At 37.2% G+C, this 22,648-nt stretch overlaps 1 protein-coding gene across 1 annotated transcript in view; it reads right to left on the bottom strand.

Annotated features, from left to right (window-relative positions):
- DLG2 (discs large MAGUK scaffold protein 2) overlaps positions 1 to 19,649 on the bottom strand; it is a 1,327,559-nt gene extending 1,307,910 nt beyond the window's left edge. Inside the window, exon 1 of the mRNA XM_057316878.1 lies at positions 19,350 to 19,649. Coding sequence (XP_057172861.1) covers positions 19,350 to 19,391 — 42 coding nt within the window. The 5' untranslated portion in view covers positions 19,392 to 19,649. The remainder of the gene's footprint in view (positions 1 to 19,349) is intronic.
- Between the last annotated feature and the right edge of the window lie 2,999 nt (positions 19,650 to 22,648).

Here is a 22,648-nt window from a genome sequence, read left to right as displayed (position 1 = left end):
GGATTCCTGTCTCACATAGAAGTCTTTCATCCATTTGGAGTTTATCTTTGTGTATGGTGTGAGAAAGTGGTCAAGTTTCATTCTTTTGCATATAGCTGTCCAATTTTCCCAGCACCATTTATTGAAGAGACTGTCTTTTTTTCCACTGGATGTTTTTTCCTGCTTTGTCAAAGATTAGGTGCCCAAAGAGCTGAGGGTCCATTTCTGGGTTCTCTATTCTGTTCCATTGGTCTATGTGTCTGTTTTTGTGCCAGTACCATGCCGTCTTTGTGATCACAGCTTGGTAGTATAGCTTGAAATCCGGCAACATGATGCCCCCAGCTTTGTTTTTCCTTTTCAACAATTCCTTGGCGATTGTTGGTGGGAATGCAACTTGGTACAGCCACTTTGGAAAACAGTGTGGAGGTCCCTTAAAAAGTTAAAAATTGAGCCACCGTATGATCCAGCAATTTCACCACTAGGTATTTACCCCAAAGATACAGACGTAGTGAAGAGAAGGGCCATATGCACCCCAATGTTCATAGCAGCATTGTCCACAATAGATAAATTGTGGAAGGAGCCAAGATGCCCTTCAACAGATGACTGGATTAAGAAGATGTGGTCCATATATACAATGGAATATTACTCAGCCATCAGAAAGAATGATTTCTCAACATTTGTTGCAACATGGACGGGACTGGAGGAAATAATGCTAAGTGAAATAAGTCAAGCAGAGAACGACAATTATCATATGGTTTCACTCATTTATGGAACATAAGAAGTAGGAAGATCGGTAGGAGAAGAAAGGGAAGACGAAAAGGGAGGTAAACAGAAGGGGGAATGAACCATGAGAGACTATGGACTCTGGGAAACAAACTAAGGGCTTCAGAGGGGAGGTAGGTGGGGGAATGGGATAGGCTGGTGATGGGTAGTAAGGAGGGCATGTATTGCATGGTGCACTGGGTGTTATACACAAGTAATGAATCATGGAACTTTACATCAAAAACTAGGGATGTACTACTGTATGGTGACTAACATAATATAATAAAAATATTATTTTAAAAAAAGAATATAATATGGTAATCCCAGCAAGAAGAAAAGGAACCTTGTACTAGAGTAGCAATAGTAGAGTTAGAACAAAAAACAAGATGTTTGAAAAAGGGTTGTGGACAGCTGGTAGAATTTTCTAGTGCAAAAAAAAAATCACAGAAGACTCAGGCTCTTTCTAGAGCCTCCAAATTTATACACATTGATAGATCAAGTCACTGAGGAGTTGAGTGAGGGTCTTTCCACCCAGACCTATAGGTTGTGAGTCTTGGTAGAAATAGCAGTTTTGAGCTGAGGATGAAATAGAAGTTTGTGTTGATGAAATGCTTAGTGAAATAAGTGAAGCAGAGAAAGACAACTATCATATGATTTCTCTCATCTATGGAACATAAGAACTAGAATGATCAGTAGGGGAAGAAAGGGATAAAGAAAGGGGGGGTATTCAGAAGGGGGAATGAAACATGAGAGACTATGGACTATGAGAAACAAACTGAGGGCTACAGAGGGGAGGGGCGTGGGGGAAAGGGATAGACCGGTGATGGGTAGTAAGGAGGGCACATATTGCATGGTGCACTGGGTGTTATACACAACTAATGAATCATCGAGCCTTACATCGAAAACCGGGGATGTACTGTATGGTGACTAACATAATATAATAAAAAATCATTATTAAAAAAAAAAAAAGAAGTTTGTGTTGATGAAGGACTCAGTTACCCGAGCTGCAAGAGTGCATAAGAGCAGGAGGTAGTGGGACCAGGATTTTAGTTCATTGCTGTTGCAGCTGGAAGGCTACACATCAATTTCCATGCCTTTCTCACCCTCTGAGGCTCCAACTACAACAGTAATGAGAGAACCCAACCCTAATAGCTTCTATTTGGTAGATGGGGGAGAAATTCCAGGAGACAGAATAGCACAATTGAAAGAGATTGGAGAGGGAAACAAGCCATAAGAGGCTTCTAATGATAGAGAACAAACCAAGGATTGATGGATGGAGGTGGGTGGGGCATGGGCCACATGGGTGGTGGGTATTAAGGAGGGCACTTGTGATGAGCACTGGGTGTTATATGTAAGTGATGAATCACTAAATTCTACTCCTGAGATGAATACTACACTATAGGTTAGCGAACTTGAATTTAAGTAAAAACTTGGAAGAAGAAAAAAAAAAGAGATTGGAATTAGCTAGACTTTTATTCTGATTCCAATTTAACACTTACCAACTGTATTGATAAGTTGTCCTTACCTTGGAATAAGGACCCTGACATTTGAGAATTTTCATTTCCTCATCTGTAAATACAGGGTAGTATCATCTACCTCGAATTTGTTGTGAAAAGTTAATACAGTTGAAATACCTACTATAGTAACCTAATAATAAATGCTAAAAATCATTAATAATTATTATAAGGAGGCATAGCCAAATGTTATTGCTTTTAATAATATTATATAAATAGGGGCGCCTGGGTGGTTCAGTTGGTTAAGCTCAGGTCATGATCTCAGGGTCCTGGGATTGAGCCCTACACTGGGCTCCCTGCTCAGTGGGGAGTGTGCTTCTCCCTCTCCCTTTCCCTCCCCCCCCCTTGTGCTTGCTCTCTGTCAAATAAATAAATCAAAACTTTAAAAACTAATAAATTAAATAAATGAATGAATATATGTTTACTGAGCTCTTAATAAACATCAGATCCATTCTATGGATTAATTTATCTAACCCTGACTACAACCACATACAGTACATAATATAATTATCCATACTTTACAGATAAGGAAATGAGGAAGCTCAGTGATGGCAAATAACACGCCCAAGATCAAAGGACTATTAAGTAGTAGAATCCAGATTTCCCCATTCTTAACTACTGTGACCCACAATCTCTTTTATACTCTGGAGCAGTAGTGAGGTGTTATAGAATGAGCACAAGTTTTTTATAACATAAAGACTTTAGCTTAAGTGCTTGATCTAATATTTATAAGCAATGATTTGGGGGAGATCACTTAATGTCTCTTAGTTTCATTTACCTCAGCTCTGAAACAGGGATTTAAACAAATATATATCTGAAGGCACCTGCCTCTGTGGCTAAAACACAGTTGATGTCCAATGAATAAAAGTTGAATAAATGGGTCTCCATTACATGAGTTTAAAATCTCTTGTATCAGTGGTCATGAATATGATGGACTGTTAGGAGTCCAGGTCTTTTACTTCTGCAGCCTAAAAAATAAGAGTGTCAACAGTGAGAACAAAATAGGAAGAGTCAGGTCAAAGGGCTAGAACCAGGACTTCTATGTATTCAGACTGTCTCTCATCCTGACATACCTACATAGAAAGAGAGAAAGGAACTAAACCCAAGACATGACAAGCTAAACAAAATGAAACAAAAAACTTAATTTCCTCTTTCTTTGAGCTACTATATATTTTGTAATGTTAAAATAAAGGTATCAATAGGATTTATGGAAAATCATAATCAATTTTCTGGGGAAATGAAGCCATTTCTAAGTCTCACCTGGAGAAAGCCAAAGGGCCAAAAAGAATGCATCACTAGTATGGCTACACATTTGCACTTCTCAGCACAAACCCCAATGTGCATTTTTAAAACCCAAAGGGAATGCAAAGCTCAAATTTGTTTTCATGGGAGACTAACTGCTGACTAAGGATGTGGCATTTAAGGCATACACCATGGAAATGAGATTGTCTGAATCATGGCTTCTACAGGCCTACTCAATCCGCCCCTGACTGACAGGTCCAACTTCATTTATATAGAGAAGATCTCTTTGATGAGGAAATTCAACATATGACTAACTGGGAGATTTAGAGAAGTGTTAAGGAATGGCATTTCCAACACATGACAGCATTTTGTAAGTATGGGTGATTTAAAAATATATACACACCAATACATACATTCATACACACACATATATACACACACACGGGGGAGAGAGAGAGAGAAAGAGAAGTTAGGCTTTTTTCTCCCCAATTTTTATGGAGTGTGACCTATAGAATAACAAGAATTCAGATGTAAAGAACAGTCTGTGAAAGTGTTCAAAAAAACAGTTCAATTCAATAAATATTTACTGCAGGTCTACCATGCACCCAATGCTGGGCCCATAAAACAAGCACTTTGCCTTAAGTCAATACCATGCAATGAGTTTGGAGCTAAAATAGGGCAGTGCAGTTCAAGGAAGAGTGGAAAGTGATTAATTTTGCCTACAGCAAGAAGGATCCACTGAGAAGGTTAAACTAATATATAATTTTGAAGTTCAAATAGGAGTTCTCCATTGGAACGACATTGGAACAGGGCAGAAGAGAAAGCTTTCCCCCTAGAAAGCATGCCCACACCCAAATGACAAGGTTTGTGTTTTCCCAAAATGGTATAAACATTTAAGCTCATCAAGAATAATGGTCATGCATTTGAGAGGCAGTGCATTTGAGTGGGAAAAGCATTGGACATTAGCTGTCTGTCCAAGTCATTTAACCCCTCTGAATCTCAGTTGAGAGTTAGAACTTGAAATCTCTAAGTTCCCTTTAAAGTCTAACATTCAATTGTTGTGTTAAGATCCCAGAACCACCAGGTTAGAAGAAGTCCTATGCTTCTTTTCAAAGTTGAAGGGGGAGAAAGACTGCTAACCACATTGATTATAAAAACCACTTCAAAATATCTTGGTCAAGGACCAGATTATTCATGGGAAGAATGAGTTACCCTTTAGCCTCTAGATCACCATTGTCAAAGAAGAATATAATGAGAACCAAAATATCAGCCATATATGTATTTTTAAATTTTCTAGTAACCATATTGAATAAAGTAAAAAGAAACAGATAAAATTAATTTTGATACTACATTTTATTTAACCTGATATAACCAAATATTATAATTTTAACATGTAACCAAGAAAAAATATTGAGATACTTTACTTTTTCCCCATACTGTGTCTTCAAACTCTAATATTGATTTTATACGTATAATGTATTTCAATACAGACTTGCCACATTTCAAATGATTAATAGCCACATGTGACTAGTCAGCCATTTTACTGGACAGCACAGCTCTAGAGTGTATCTTCAGAAACTGCTAGACAGCTCTAGGGATACCTACACTCCTCCACCACTTGGGGGTGTAGGCTTGAAATTAATTGTTATAGTTGAACTTGATGTCAATTGTTAAGACTTTGATTCCTAAGGTGTTTTGTCTGGGAGTGGTACCATCACCCTTACTTACACCTCAGCAGAAAGGAAGACTGGGAATTAACTTTCCTATTATGGGGCAGGAGGGGTGAGAGGGAGACATCACTGAAGAAGGGAGAATTCTACCATTGGCTCGGTTTCCCTTGCAGGTAAGACACTTTGACAGGCTTGTAAATATTAGCACATTTAAGTCATACAATAAAATCTATGCCTATGTAATCGACATAGGTAGGAAAAAAATTCAAACCTAAGGCTGTAACATTTAGGGGTGGTGTTACTTGAGCAAACCCTGATTGGTCACATAAAATTCTACAGTATTACATCCCAGATAGCCTAGAAACCTGAGATTCTTCTTCCAATCTTTAAAAACCCTGCATCTAGGCACCTCTTCACAAGCTTGGGCTAAATCTTTCCTAAAGAGTACTTGAAGTTTTCTCTCTCAGTTGCTTCTTCTCTTGGCTACCGAACAAAACCCTCTATCATTCCCTCAGCCCTACCGTGTACTGAATCAAAACATTTTAACACTTTCCCCTTCATCTCTAAACAGAGGGGTCATGTTTCCATTCCTTCTAATTATTAAAGATTTTGCATGAACTCTCAAGAAGAAAAATCAGTGGTTCTAGAAGGCAGTATGGTGTTTTTGAGAAAGACTGGCTCTATAATCTTCTTGCTATGTGACTTTGGGCATGAATGTGCCCCTCTAGGTTTTAGTTTCACTGTCTATTAAATGGTGGCAGTAATACCTGACAGGATTGTTATAAGGATTAAAATAAATACAGATTATGAAATTCCCAGAACATAGTAAGCACTCATTGAGTAAATTCTTCCCTTTTTTGTGTGATACACTGGCCATCGATGGTCCTGTTATATATTACTGCTCTTTTGACTCATCCCCAATAGTTGGCCTCTTCCCCAGGAGTAGTATCTGTCTATTTGAATAAGGCTCAGTAAGAATTACACATGGAAATAGGACCTCAGGGCTTTTTTCCCCTCAGCCTACTCAATGGAACTGCAGTGAAGATAGACATTTTATGTGCTCTTTTTCTCTGGAGGATATATTATCCCTTAATTTAAGATTGTGTCAAAAATATTCTGCCCAGGATGCTCCTGAGGGATTTTGTGGCACTGACTGTCCCTCCCACCCAGCCAAAGCCCTACATTCTGCCTCTAGCCATTTCTGTCTTACAAGCTCTGCAGACTGTGGTGCACACCCGGGAACTTGGCTTTGTTTAGCCCTGAAGGAGGGGATAATGAGGGAAGAGGTGAGAATCACCTGGTGCTGCAAAAATCAATGTTATTGACTGTTGGACTAAAAAAACGGAAAACAGCCTTGTTGATTGTGGTGGACTGGAAGGCAGGGAAGGAATGGGAGGTGGGCAGCAGAGTCTACATAATAGGAATGGGCAGACAGCCTTGACTGAGTAATTCTCATTACAGATAAACAGTTCTGTCTCACCGATCTCCACCCACCCCCAGCCTCTACTGCGCCCATAATTTTGCAAAACTATCCTCTAACTTGTTTATCTGAACTAAAACAGTGTTTTAGACCTAAAAGGGAAAGTGAGTGCTTTTCACTATGCTGGTGAAGTCTCAATTTTTCTTTAATGTATTTTGAATTTTTCTTATTTGCTAGTTACATTAACTGAATTTTTTGAACTAATCAACTGTTTTTCTAAAAATTTTATAACAGAATATTCTTTGGACAGAATGTCTTTTTATTTCAAATTAAATTCAATAACTCATTATCTACTAAACACAGACATAAGTATCCTTTCTTAATAATGACTCCGTTTCTTGTAAAAATACAGTGTTTAGTACATAAGGGAGATTCAATTAATGTTCACTTAAAAAAAGTTAACTGAAGAAGATACAGAATTCTATTCTAGAAGAGAAACATAAGTAAAGATGAGTAAACATCTCCAATATTAGGGATATACACATGTTACACTGGTAATACAAAGTGCTACGCTAGTAATACAATACACTAGTATTACACTAACAATACAAAGTAATACAAAATACTGGAGGAATAGGAAACAGTGAAGGTCTACCTGGGAGAAGATACTAACTGGCAGGGTCTTGATTGACTGGACAATTACTAAGTAAGGGAGAGAAAAGGCAGATACTTTTCAAATCTAAAGTAACAGACTGAGGAAAACCAATTAGAAGGAAAAAATAATGGCAAATGTTTTTACAGTGTTTTAGAATTTACAAAGTTTTTCATATACATTATTCTGTTCATGCTTTGTAACAGCCCTACAGTGTGCAATGTGTGTGTTTTAAGTATTCTTTTGTGTTCAGAAAAGATTATTTGGAGCTCTCTTCGTTTGCAAAATTAATATTTAATTTTTAAACTATAAATTAAAAAGTCTAGATTTTTACCTAACTTCTTAAATTCAACTTATAATTTACTGGTCTATTTATAAATGTAGCAAGATTTCTACAATCACTGTTAAGGAAGTTTTTATAACGTAATTAAACTCCATATATATATATTTTTTTTTTTTTTTAAGATTTTATTTATTTATTTGACAGAGAGAGACAGCCAGCGAGAAAGGGAACACAAGCACACAAGCAGGGGGAGTGGGAGAGGAAGAAGCAGGCTCCCAGCGGAAAAGCCTGACATGGGGCTCGATCCCAGAACGCTGGGATCACGCCCTGAGCCAAAGGCAGACGCTTAACGACCACGCCACCCAGGCGCCCCAAATTCCCCTTATATATTTTAACCTGCATTTATAAATATTTTCCTTTTAAAATTTTCCCTAAACTGTACTTTATCTGAATGATAAACGAACCTTCCCAAGTATTTAAATAATTATTTTATATCTGAAAATTATACCAAGATATGAATTCTAAGCTCTCTTGTATCTTCTACTACAGTCCAAATGGTAAGATTCTTTCTACTTCTCATCTTAAAATCTCAAGTTAAAATTAATTTTTTGACATTCTAAAGGTGAATTTGTTAAATATTTTAATCTAGCAAATTCTCTTTAAAAATACAAATACATATACTACCAAATATGTATAATTGTTATATAACAAAAATATTAATAAAAAGGTTTAATTTCCTTCATTATTCTATAATTAATCAAAATCTCTTCAGGATTAGAGATATTTACCCACTAAGGAAAGAATTATGCAAATTTTGTGGTTGGTTTCCCAAGAAATTTTGAGGGTTTTTGACTTAGCTGACTGAGGTTATAGCTCATGTAGAGATCTTGGCTGGGAGATATATAATGCAGATATTGAGAGTGATTTTTCTCACTTTCTCAACTATCGACTAAATATTGTTCTTCACACTCACTATCTCATGAACTCCAAAATTGTAGAAAGGAACTTTTTCCTAGCCCATGCCACTGGATTCAAAATATACTGTAGGGGAATTGTCAGCTACACAAGTTCACAAAACTACTAAGTTTAAAGCTAACCCTCTTCATTGCTTCCATTGGCATTTCATTGGCTTTCTTCAAATATTTGACATGTTCTGAGGGGATCCTGCATACCACTCAGGATTTATCTGTCTAAAGCCACGCTCGTGCTATTAGGTTGATGATATCATTATCGCTTCAATTAGAACATCTAGAAAGTAAACATCAGAAAAACTGATTTACTCACCCAGAAGTATTGCAGACTATTTTGTAAGTGGAGATGATGGATTTCAAACTTAGGTTTTCTACCAAACATTCATTTTTTCTATATCTCTGCATGGTATGAGCAGTGGATGTATACATGGTTGGACTGGATTCTGGCTATATATGTTGTGTGTAAGTGGAGTGCAGCTGAGATAATGATGGAAAGGTGGTTGAGGCCATACCATAAGGATGAAAAATTTTTATGGCAGTGGGAAACACAGAAAGTTCTTGAACAGAGAAATGGATAGCCACTTCTTATCTATGTTTTAGAAAAATAAGTTTGGTTACACCATGGGGAGGGTAAATTTGAAGGGAAAACAAACAGAGAATAGGGAAACTAGTCAGGATGTGCCTACATTGAGGTAATGAGAGCCTCCACTGAGGAAGAAAGAGGTAGAAAGAGACAAGAGGTAGATTCTACAGGATTGGTGGACTGATTAAATTTCTATGGGGGCTGGAGAGTTAAAAATGATTTCTATGTTTCTGCTCTAAATACCTAGGAGAATAGTGATAATAAGGAAGTTGTCTGCTGGCTTCTGTTTAAAATAATCACACACACACACACACACACACACACACACACACACTCACACACACACACAAACAGCTCAAAGCAATTATTTGGTGGGGTGAGTATAGAAACAGTGTTAGGAGACTGGCTAAAGGAACATATTTGCATTAAGTATACATGGTTTTCCTGTTTGAAATACAGTGACAATGACTCTTTTGAAACTCAGACTCACCGTATATTTTTTCCAAACTGCATCTCATTTCAAAACTATTCCAAGGTTATACTTGAAAGCTCTCTATCCTCTGCTGAAAAGTAATGGTCTGAGAAAAACAATGCTTTCTGTTCCCGCCTACCTTTATTTATTTACTTTTCAAAAAAGTTTCCCTGGTATGCAGCCATTAAAAAAGATGCTTATGAAGAATTATTAATGATGTGAGAATGTTCTTATGATATGGTATTAAATGAAAACACAGGGTATAAATAATATATCTTGATCCTACATATGTTACACACAGAACACATATATTCATATATATACACATACACAAATATATTTAAAAATTAAAAGAATACAGGGATTTTATATATGAGTGGCAAGACTATGAGCAAGTATAAATTGTTCTCCTCCTTTGTACTTTACACATTTCCTATAATGAGTATATATTGCTTTTTAACGATAAAAACAATGAGATACAGTTCATACTGACCCATTCAAAACTGATTTCTATGTTTACTTTTCCTAAAGAGTTTGAAAGAGTACAGATTATAAATTAATTGACTAAACATCCAACATAAGTGCAAAGGGCTCCTTTAGTTACACCAGCAAGATTAAGGGGTCTGCTCCAGAAACCTACCCAAATCCCTTCATTCCAAGCTCACTACATACCCTGTGGTCTCACTTTCCTCTTCAAATCTAGGTACAACCTTAAAAAAAAAAACAAATAAATAAATCTCTGTATACCTTTTTAAAGAATATGTGAATCTAAGTACACTCATTAGAAAATAAATAATAAATAAAACATGACTCAAAATTTGTCTATTCATCTAACTTTCATTTTGAAGAAGGACATTCCCTCAGCATCTTTCAATTAAATTCTGCCTGTTTTTAAAGTGTCAAAGTCCTTTATGAGTTTAAACAAAAAGAAAAAATCTAGTTTACATTTGGGAATTATTTAGGGCCAGACCCTTCCAGGGTCAAATGTCTCTTTGTTTTATTGTTCATCTTTCCCTTTTCAATTCTCAAGAGCTAGGTTCTCCTAGCAACACCAATTCATCCTGGAGAGTTTTATTACCTTATTTACTGCACTAATAACAGGAGCAGAGTTGAGCAAATTGGCCTCTTTCAAAGGGTGCCCATACCTCAATTGGTTATGACTGTCTCTTTAGTATAAGCACCCCTAGAATCATGGGAGGGTATAGGTTACCAGGCCCATGGGAATTCTTCTGGGCACTGGCTAATGGAAGAAACTATGACACACCCAAATCAGGGGAACTGGGATCTGATCAGAAGCTAAATCAACAAGCCAGAGAACAGCCAACAGAGTCACAGAAATTAAAGATATGCAAAGCCGCCCCTTGGTGAAGAGAATCAGAAGCCAGAGTACTAAGCACCAGAGCAAGGATCAAAGTAAGAGAGGTTTTCTTCCAGGTACTGCCCTATCCTGAGCATCGGTTCCTGTGTCTGGCATTTATCCTCGTGCCAGTTACTTGCTGGAGGCCCTGGACAACTAAACCTCTGTAACTCAGTCCCTTCACCTGTAAAATGTGCTTAATAAAACACCTCTTTGAGTTGTTGTGAAGATTAAATGAGTGAAGTACTTTGAACAGTGACTGCCATCATATCACTAATACTCCATAAACATTAGCTATTGCTATTAGGCATACTGAGGTATGCTGGTGGACAGGCTAAGCCTCGAAGGCCAGGGTCAGGGCCACGGAAGTAAGTGCTGAATCATGAATTCTCAAATGACTCCACTAATCAGTAAATGGTCCAGGGTATATGGACACCTAGCCTGCGTTCAGTGCACAGCTTTCACACATTTCCCTCTTGGTGTTTGCCAACTATTGTAATTCATCATCTCCCAGATGCATAATCCTAATTGAGGTTGTACGTTCCTTAAAGCAGGGAACATGTTATAGTGTTTTCCAAATTGTGAGTTATAACCCATTTTGTACCCATTCAAACTCATTAATAAGGGTAAATGAAAAAACCAGTTTTAAGTGGGTCAGTATGAACTGTAATTCCTCAACCATTTTTTCTGATTAAAATACATCTAGAAAACCCTGAGCAAAATTATAAAAAAGAAACAAAATTTGAGAAGGTAAAAATAGAACAGAAAATGCCAGAATGCATAGCTTTTGGGAAAGCTAAGTATCGCTTTGTGAAAATTATACATACTGAGTTGCAATTTTTAATTTATATTTCTACTATGGGTTGCAGTCCAAAAAGTTTGAAAAACTTGTGATATATATGTTACTTACAAAATATTAACACATAACAATTTCTCAACAAACTTGTTGACTCACTATAATTCCAAACATAAGCCATAAGGCAGTGTTTTCCAAACTTGTCTTATGATAAGAATTACCTAACATAATTTCCAGATTCCCAGGCTGCTTCCCTAGAGATTCTGATGTTGGAGAAATACTGTCATAAAAGAGGCGATAATTTGCCATTAGACAGGAAATTTGTCAAAAGCAAAATCAATTCTCCTTGTTGTGTATGTATTCTTATTTGGTGGTACCATGCCTAATCCAAAGACACTCTGTAAAATATGTCTAACTTTTTAAGTGACTAACACTCATTCAATCCCTCATTTAGCAAGCATGTATTTATCATTTGCCATGTGCAAAGCAATGGGTTCATAAATGCATATAAGACATGGTTCCTGCCCTCAAGTAGCTTGGAGTAGATTCATTTCAGAACTAGAGTAGTCCCCTGAAGATCAGAAGATCTGAAGCCAAAAATAAAATGAAGTCTTGAATGTATATGCATAACATAAATCTTGGGTGAGTACCCTTCAAAACATTCAAATGATTAAAAAGCAGTAAAACTGCAATGGCAACCATATAGTAAAGCATTTTTCTCTAATTAATACTGGTTAAGTATAGAAGAGCTGAGAACGAATACCCCAGAGCTGATGAGATCTCATAGCAGGGCAGGAAAAACAAAGATAAATGCCCAAAAGTAAAAATGCATACAGAACTAGATAACTTGTTTCCAGTCTCAACTAGTATCACCTGATCCAAGCTATTAACATTTCTTACCTAGATTACTGCAGGAACTTCTAACTAGTTTCTATGCTCTGGCCTTTGCTCTCTTAGTCTCTTTTCAACACAGCAGCCTGAATGACCTTGTGAAAACATTGGCCAAATCAAGTGCCTTCTCTCCGAAAGTCCCTGCTGGCTTCCCATTTCACTGAGAAAAGAAGCCGAACCTACGAAGTCCTACATGAGCTGCTCACTCTTGATCTTTCTCTTGCCAGCTACACTGGCTTCTTAGACATTCCTTCAAAGGCTGGGCCAGTTCCCACCTCAGGGCCTTTGCACTTTCTGCTACCATTTCCTATATGGCTAATCCCTTCACACCCTTTAGGTCTTTACTCAAAAGTCACCATCCTAGTGAGACTCTCACTAACCACTTTATCTGAAACTGTAACCTCTTTCCACATTCACATTTCTGGTATTCTTTCCATGTTTAATTTATTGATTTTCTTTTTAGCATTTGCTGTTATACACTATGCATTTTTTTAAGAGCACACATGAGTTGGGGAGGGGCAGAGGGAGAGGGAGAAATTTAAGCAGACTCCATGCTGAGTGTGGAGCACAACTCAGGGCTCAATCTCATGACCCATGAGATCATGACCTGAGCCAAAAACAAGAGTTGGACGCTTAACAGACTGAGCCACCCAAACACCCCTACACTATGCATTTTACTTCACTGTCTTTTTTACTGTCCATCTACCTTAGTAGCATTTAAATTCTATAAGGATAAGGATTATTGTCTGATTATTGTCTGCTTTATTCCATCTTGTATTTTTAGCAACTAGGTCAGTGCCTGACACATAACAGATGCTCATTAAATATTTGGTGACTGAATGAATATAGAATCAGAACAAAGCCTCATGCTCTGGCTCTAATCATCATTTACTAGAAAGAATCAAAGAAAAGGAATGGTAAGGTCATACTATGTAAAACACACACAATTTTATTATTTAGTTAATTCCTTACTTTATTGAAAAAAAGATTTGTGGTGCAGTAGTTATAGTTCATATATCTATTGCCTATTTAGGAAGGTTTTAAAAAGGTTTATAGTAGAACCGACCTGATTTAAAAGCTAGCTTCACGGGCACTTAATATTTGTGTGACATCAGGCAAATTATTTTTGTTCCCTAAACTTCAGTTCCCTTATCTATAAAATAATGATGAGGATGATTCTAACATCATAGGTCACTGGAAAGCATTTCGAAAGAATATGTGCAAAGTTATTGGTGTAGTCAGGGCTTATATTAACAGTTTAACAAATTGTAGCTATCATTGTTATTGTTTGTGGTGCTGTTTTATTCTTTATCAATTAATTCCTCGTATTATTTTTTAAAGTTTTGTATTAAAGACCGTCATTAGAAATTGTAAGTCCAATACATCGAGTAGGCTTAGGTACTATAAACCCAATCTACTGAGCAGGTGCACACCCTTTGGAGGCCATAATATAAGGGCCCAGTGAGTGACTAATGTATTATTGGCCTCCTAAAAGAGATAATTATTCAACTGAAACCCCGAGAGAGACCATTCCTGATTTGGATGAGCCATAGGTGTTACACAAACTGTCCACACATTCTGATTCATGATTCCAGGCCCTGCCTACAACAAAATAATGTGTTTATTAAAAGAATCAATATGTGGGATGTATCATGAAATCTAGCTGAGAGTAGGCATCAGTAGCATAAGGATGTAGAGTTTCTCCAAGTTTCCCTTTCAATCAGTCATCATTTTTTTTTAATTCCTAACATATAAACTATAAGGGGAAAAATGAACAAAATAGTATATAGCTCTTGTCCTCAAAATGCTTAAAATCTAGTTGCAGTGAGGGCAATAACCAAGCATAGTAAAAATTACCTAGCAATGTAAGATTATAATGGCAAAGTGATGGCATAAGGCAATATAAGATTTATTGTCATGAATGATGTAAAAACTGCACTCATTAAATCAAAGGAGGGATAAAGTAAGGGAGTTATGTGGCTGCATCAGGTTTTTGTAAGATAGACACCCTGTTCTATTTCTTAAAGAAAGAATAGAATTTAGACAAGCATGACCATACAGAGAAAGGATTCCCATTGCAGGAAACAATTTTAGCAAATACTCAGGGGCAGAAAAGGGTACTGTGTTTAGAAAAGAATGACTTCATTGAATAAACCTGGTAGAAATAAGCATGATGAATGTCTGAATTGTAGAGTAGATTAGGCATCCAATAAATTGTTTTAGTTTGAGTTATAGATTCCCTCTAACCTAGTTCACGACCTGGCTGTGCAGATCTGTAAGCGTGACTGAATGCAAGTGGTTTGTGATTGCCAAATCCAGTATTTAATCCCAAAAGCCTATATGACTTTAAAGTCTATGATTTTGTTTTTTCCTTTCTCTCAAAATAACTTAAAAAGTGTTAAGGTACATAAATCTCAGGGAGAAGCTGAGGAATAAAGAGAAGTCTGGTACTCAGTTAAAACAATCATCTAACAAGTATTTATTCAGCACATACTATGTATGTGGCATTGTTCTTGATGCTGATGATATAGACACTTGAACAAAACAAACTGAAATCCCGGTTTCTGTGGAGTTTACAGGCTAGTACATACATGTGTGGTAGTGATGGTGACAGTGGTGGGAGAGGGATATTATATCTGAATATGTTTCTCATTAAGTATAAATTTCTTCTAATTGTGCTTAATTCTTGGATTTCCGAACATGATTTTTACTGAAAGCAAGTCTGAAGTCTTACCCCTATCCAGTGGCCTCAACTCTATCAGTTATGAGTTAAATCGATTGAGTACTTATTATATTCTAAGATTTTTTTGTGATGTTTACATGCCTTAGCTCACATAATTCTTCCTCTTACATTATTATTATTATTGAACTTCAGGTAGATCAAAAATTTTTTTGTGCAGAAAAAGTTTCTATGCAACCCGTGGGAAAAATAGACCCAAATGTAGTTCTTTTGCAATCCCAAAAACCTATGTCTTAAAATCATTTTGCTACACTCTTTTTCTAAAAGGTTCTTATATTTGCTATTAAGGAATTTCAAAAATACAAGAGAACTCTTGAATCTCTCGAGTAGGTGACAGCGTACACTAGAACGAGAAGGAAAGCAGTAAACGAGGTCAAGGGATCTGAGCCCTACATTAGGTCTGCTTCTGACACACTACGGAACAGAGGAACCGACCATTTCCTTTCTCTATCTTAACTTTCTTATCTGTGAAATGGGTCTAATATCTGCCATTCATATTTCAGAGATTGTGGGTTTGTGAGTGTATATGGGTATGTTTATAGCAGTGGGATGAAAGGGAAAATAATGAGATGAGGAACATAAAGCTATTTAGAAAAGCAAAAGGTATCATCTGGAGGTAAGTTATTATCAATATCAATACTTTCAAAAATAGAGGCATTTCTAAGGACAAGATGATATGGACATCTGGTACAACAAACTTCTTATATATTTTCTTGTCAAAGAGGTACTTTTTGTACAACATAAGCAATTTGAGATGATGAGTTATTATACTTCATTATAATGATCACATTGCCCCTTTTTTGCTTAAGCAGTCTCAGATTAAGTTGTTCTAATCGCATTCTTCAAAAAATTAAAAGATAAATCCAAGCCCATATGATATGAATGTTTATCAAACTCAAACTTAGAGCTAATAACAACAACAACAACAAAAAAAAAAACCCACAGAATATAAAGAATACCCTTTGTTTAGAAGTTTTCTTTTCTTTCTTTAGAAAGCTCTCCTTCCGGAAATAGGTGGCAAAATAACACAATTTCTGAAGAGTTAGATTGTTGATGACCACTCAGTCAAGTCTCACAGCACTGGCTTTAGTTCCCATTTATTTGTTTTGCCCTTTAATTCACTGTTCAGCCGTGCAAGACCCCATGCTTCATCCACTGCAAACTATTTGCAGCTCTCCAAAGTGCTCTGCTTCTTAGTACCATGTTTTTGTCAATCCCTCTACCTGGCATGACTTCCTCGCTCCAGGCTGCTTGGCAAAACTCCATTAGCTGTCAAGATTCAACTGAGAGGTGACTTCACAGTGAAATCTTTCTTGACCAGCCCATGCAAAATTGGCCAGTGTTCTGTTTTGTTTTGTCCCTACAATGTCCTGCATAGATTTCCATTACTAGTCCTGTAATATATCAAACCACTAGCTTGTTTCTATGTCTATGGCCTTTCCAAGATTGGAAACTTCTTGAAAGCAAGGACCGTTTTCTATTGATCTTAGTTTCCCAGACTCTAGCATGTTGCATAAATCACAGTTGTCCTTCAAAATTTTTTGATAGATGAATGAACAAATGGTGACCCATGAGTCACATTCTGAGAGTTTTAAATTGTGTGTGTGTGTATAGTGTGTGTACTATATATACATAAATTGTGCACACATACTAGATATAGAGACACACATATATAGCATATACATACAGCACAGTGTTAATGCCTGTGTTACATAAAAACACATATGAAATATAATAAAATATTTCACTCTCAAAAATTATTTTGACTGTATTATATTATAAATATCCAATTAACAAAGCAATCATTGTTGAACAAAAGATCGTATGTTTGAGGCTTATTCTGTGCAGAAAAAATAAATAAATAAAGGGTGCTTCTATTTTTTGAATCTTAACCACCTTAAAGTTTTGGGTCACTGTAACACCAGTCATGTTCAATCATGGAAACATAAGAAGCTATACACTATGAAAAAGACTTTACCAGAACCAAGAAAGTAAGTAATTCTAGGCAAATAGAAATAAAATCAAATACTTTAAAATATAATATGAAATAAAATGAAAATTAAAGATAAAATTATCAGATAAGCTTTCATTGTGCCAACTTGATGGAATATCAGACCACAAGTGAAATGTAAACTCTTTTGCAAATCTTGCTATCTCAGAAGGAAAAGATAACCCCAGAAGAAACTGATGCAAGAAAGTGCAAGAACTAATTATTGAAAGGACTTAAGCATATGTAAAATTGAAGTTAAACAACTTAAAGCAAGGTTATATGTGTTGTATGTGGCAATGTGCATGTTCTGAGCTTCTATTGAAGTTTCAGTATCTTAGTACAGACTACCCAAAGTACTAAGAATTTATTATCCAAAAGTCATCTGAATTAAGATACTGTTGGTAAAAGTCTTTTCATTCCTTTGTTTATGAGTTTAAGTGAGAAAAAATTACAGCTCAACCCATAAAGACCACACTGACAGTAGTCAAGCGTTTAAAAAAAATGGATTTCCCAAAACCCATATTAAAGGAACTTTGGACTCATGTTTTCCTGCACTTCTGAAACATGACAATGGACTATCAAAGCAATTATCTCTTAATCAAAATATGTATGAAGATTTCTCTGAAAAACAACAACAACAACACTTTTCTCCTTCAAAAAAGATGAGGAGGGAAAACATTTACAATTCACTGAGCTTACAGAACAATGCATGCCATACCCCATAATAGAAATAGGAGTTGGTGATGGAGAAATCCGAGCTGACAGTTGGGCACACTCTAGGTTTTTAAATATCTCTTTTCATTTCATTCACTATATCCATCATATGTATGGGGAAGAATTGATTGCTGAATTTAATCTTAAAAGTAGTAAAAAGTAAATTCCGTAGAACTCTGTAAAATGACCCACAGAATGCTACCAGGCTGTAGTTGTAAAAGAATTGGTCATCAAAACATAAATACTACCTGTTTGAAATTCAAATAGAAAACAAAAAGGCTTACAAAAGAGTGAGCAGCAGGGAGCTCTTTAATAAAACTTGTAAGCACAGAAAAAAAAACTTTAGTGCCCAGACACATTAAAATACTCCCCCAGTAAAATAAAAGAGGGAAACACTTTACATTGACATTTTTTTTTAAGATTCTTATTTTAGGTATTAAGTCTTAACTGCCTTTCTTTTTTTTTTTTTTCTTGAAAGGCGATCACTTTCCTTTTGGACTTCCTTCCGTAAGATACACAAGTTTAAAAAGCTAACAGAGAATGTAATTCACTTAAATTATGCAACTGGAATTCCACAGCTGGCCTGTCTGGTTCAGTGCTGAATGAACAGTGTCAGAAAACCTCTCCCACAATAACGCCGTCCTTCCCGACAAAGGGTAAATCTCCCAAACTTAGGCTCAACTTTGGAGGCTCATTAGCTACAGCGAGTGAATGTCAGCGGGGTGACAACACTGGGCAGCGGCGCCCACGCAGCCTAAGCAACCTGCCCACCCAGAGGTGAGGATTTGTACAATCAATATCACCAACTTCCAATGGTAATAATTTGTTTATATGAACAGGATGGTCAGATATCCCACAGATCATATTCTAATGTCATTATAGCCACTAAATTTAATCCCCAGCTCTTAATCAATTAAGCTGCACGAGCACAGGCAGCTCACAGCACTTTTTAAAAGAAAGACTTTAAATCGTAATCTAAAGCATGCTGTATAGTTTTTTTACCTTTTCTGATTTCTTGGTTCTGGCCTACCTAAATAATTGTCATCTTTTCCTCCCCCAACTCCACCCCCCAAGTGTGAGCGTGAACCTGAATTACAAAGAGTTAAACCTGAAGGTCACTTCACAGCAGCGTTTCAACATGCTCCCCCAGCGAGCCTGCTCGGCAACAATAAAACAAAGCCCTTGCAACCACCTGTAATAATCTGCCTGCTCAGCCAGCAATCCGAAAAGTCCTGAAGCTACACAAGGTAGACATTTTCTGCAGCTGGTTTAACATGTATATTGTGCCCAGTTGCCGGCTCGCCTCCTCTTACCTTCACGTTAGTCCGGAGTGCACAGTAACATGCAAAGAACATTGCAGTAAATAAGGAGCATATGGACCGGTATTCAGCTTCTCAGCACAGCGCAAGCCCCACACACACGATCCTGGGCATGTGCTACTAAGGAGCATCCGTTCCCTCTGTCAGTTTGAAAATGCATTGATCTCTGTTTTCTCTGACTACAAAACGACATGTCTTGAAGGCACTGAGTGAGAGCTCAAAATCTCTTCATTGGCTATATATAGCATTGTGCCCAGTAATTTCAATTAGCTGAGAATTCAGCAACTGAAAGTTAAGACTTCAGTTGCTTTTCCTTCTAGCATTTTAAATCACTGGGTTTAAAAAAAAAAAAAAAACGGGAGGGGGGAATGAGCTCACTCAGGAAGGAGGGGGGGGAAAGGTGAAGAATGAAATTTAACCAATGAGTTACTTATATTTCTGGAGAGCCTTGGTATTATCCTATTAGATACTTTACAATGGGACTGCACTGGGCAGACTCTAAATGAAGAGGAAACCCCTTTCCCTTTGGAGGCTTAATGTGGGCTCTGCACTAGATTCCAGGCTATTCTGATGCAGCACCCTGTTTGGCAAATACTACAAATGACTGCAAACACATCTCATTCTGCTTTTTCGTGTGGAATAGGACGAAGACCAAAGGATCACTGTCTCTTCAGGTCCCCTAAAATGTAAGCTGGATTCCCCTAGGGTGATCTGTGGTTACATGCCTGAGAAATACCACCTTCTCTTACTTCCTTGTCCTGTAATATCTGTTACATCTTCCAGGGATATCTAAAGTTGCTAGGCTTGTTAACAAAACACTGCATCTATTTTTTTTCCTCAAAACTAAGCTTTATTGGTAAATTACAATCAATAATAGAGGATGGGACTGAAAGGAAGATAGAAGATTCCAGGGGATAACATCACCGTAGATTCAGTAGCTACTGCTGCTGAATGTAACATGTTCAGCTGGCTCTGTAAGGGAAAGAGCAAGAGAGAAAAATAAAAGCTTCTGCCCCCATGAATCCATAAGGGAAAAAAAAAAAACTTAATTCAAAAACATCGTCAGATCCTACTGTCTGTTGTCATTCCAGTCAGGCACCGGATGCTGCAAATTAACTCAATTTTTACTGAGCCAAAAGGACAAAGTCCAATTTAAGGTTCTAAACTCTTATTTCCAGCCTTAGAAAGCCCTAATTCTCAGCTAGAATTCTGAAGCTATCTGGCGAAATGCAAGCAGAAATGAACAGTTTCTCACTGCAGCAAAAATAGTGGGAGGAAAAAGAGTGGTTATGTCTTTGCCACGACGTTCCCCCATCAGCTTACAGCAACAGGGAAGATCAGCATAACTCACTAGAAAAAGCTGCAGTGACTTTTAGGATTTTTCTTTAATATGTTTTGCATAAGGCACCTCCCCTCTGGAGCCTGCAGTGGTGCTGAGGCACTGTCAGAGCCACTGGGCATTCTCCTGGGCAATGAGGTGAGGCAGCTTCAGGAGGAGCAAGGCATTTAAGGGAGAGAAATTAAAGGAAGAAGAAAATCAGGATTTTCTATTTCTCTCTTAATGACAAGCATTCAGAAAGTGTCGTCAGTTCTGACTAAATAGCTATTTTGGGCTGTCATTGTTTGTGCCTTTTTTTAGGAAGGGAAAAAGGCAATCTTGTCTTAAGCTGGAGATTCTCTAGCATCGTAAGAGAAGTCAGCTACTTAATTTGATTCCCAGTTCCGTCTGTCATGTGAGTCTAAGTAATTACAAATTGTAAGCTCTTGCAACACAACCAGTGACTTCCAGGACATTCAACCATCAACATGGAGGCCCAGCTCTCAAAATTCCACAACTTTTATAATGGCTTTCAGGGCAAAACCAAACATTTCAGTTCATAACACTTTCCTCTCCTGAGGTCATGGCAGGTCACACTTCCTGCAGCACTTCCTGATAAATAAACCCAAACATAGCAACTCAATGCCACGGAAAACATAGAATTTTAAAATGCGTTCTCCATGGGGGGGGGGGTTCAGAAGATTTTCAAAAAACATTTTTCAACTTGTCAATAAGTAACATTAGGTTTTGTTTTTGTTTTTGTTTTCATTAGAGATTGCCGGGGGGGGGGGGGGGGGGAAGCAACTTTACAGCTTTTTTTAAAAAAATTATTATTTTAATAGATCCTAGGGTATTTGGATAGCCCAGGAGAGATGGAAAAGAGCTGGGAAATGTTACAAATCTCAGAACAGTTCATAGGGAAGGATTAAACAAAAATGAAGTTATAGGTGAAAAAGCACGTGGAGGTTTCCCTGCAGAGGCAATAGGGAGGGCTCTTGACAGGACTTCAGATACAGGGCTAATGTATGTACATTCTAAAGAAAGGCTCTTAGACTTGGCAGATCTGCTTAAAACTCCCACCTACACTTACCCATCCCACAGCATCCCAGTACAGACTGGACCTGGGCCATACCTGTAGATTTGCTGCTTAAATTTCCTAACTGTACTAGGATAGCTGCCTTATTATTCTCATTTTACAGATACAGGAAAAGCACTAAGTAGATTGACAATGTCTCACTAAGAAGTATTCCCTCTTTTTAGGCAAAGAGTTCAACAGGGCAATGTACCTGCTGAAAGAATAACATTTGTTATTGTAGAAGGAAACGATAATGGCTATAGATTTATGAGGAACATAGTAAATTTAGGCTCCAATCCTCCTGAGCTAGGAGTCCTGGAAAATTCCTTCCACGTCAGATCTTCTCTTTTACCATTTATAAAACAGAGATGTCTAAAATGGGGATCATACTTAATTCATAGTGTCATTGAGAAGATTCAAGATGAATCCCATCATCAAAATAGTTTGGATGGATCAAAAATTTAAGCATAAAAATTGAAATCATAGGGGCGCCTGGGTGGCACAGCGGTTAAGCGTCTGCCTTCGGCTCAGGGCATGATCCCGGCGTTCTGGGATCGAGCCCCACATCAGGCTCCTCCGCTATGAGCCTGCTTCTTCCTCTCCCACTCCCCCTGCTTGTGTTCCCTCTCTCACTGGCTGTCTCTATCTCTGTCGAATAAAAAAAAAAAAAATCTTTAAAAAAAAAAAATTGAAATCATAAACATATTAGAAGAAAACAGATTTAGTTTTGGTTTTATATAATAACAGAGTGGAGAAACCTGAAGCCATATAAGAAAAATAAACATCTGTGACTATATAAAAATATAAAACTTCTGCTTGGCTAAATTATGTACAATGACAAGTGACAAAATGGGAAAACAATGCAACATATTCAATGGAATATTTCCTTAAAATGCAAAG

Source organism: Ursus arctos, unplaced genomic scaffold, assembly GCF_023065955.2.
Source record: "Ursus arctos isolate Adak ecotype North America unplaced genomic scaffold, UrsArc2.0 scaffold_22, whole genome shotgun sequence".
NCBI classification, from domain to species: domain Eukaryota; kingdom Metazoa; phylum Chordata; class Mammalia; order Carnivora; family Ursidae; genus Ursus; species Ursus arctos.
Note: the sequence above shows the minus strand (reverse complement) of the source record. Positions and strands in the feature narration are given on the sequence as shown.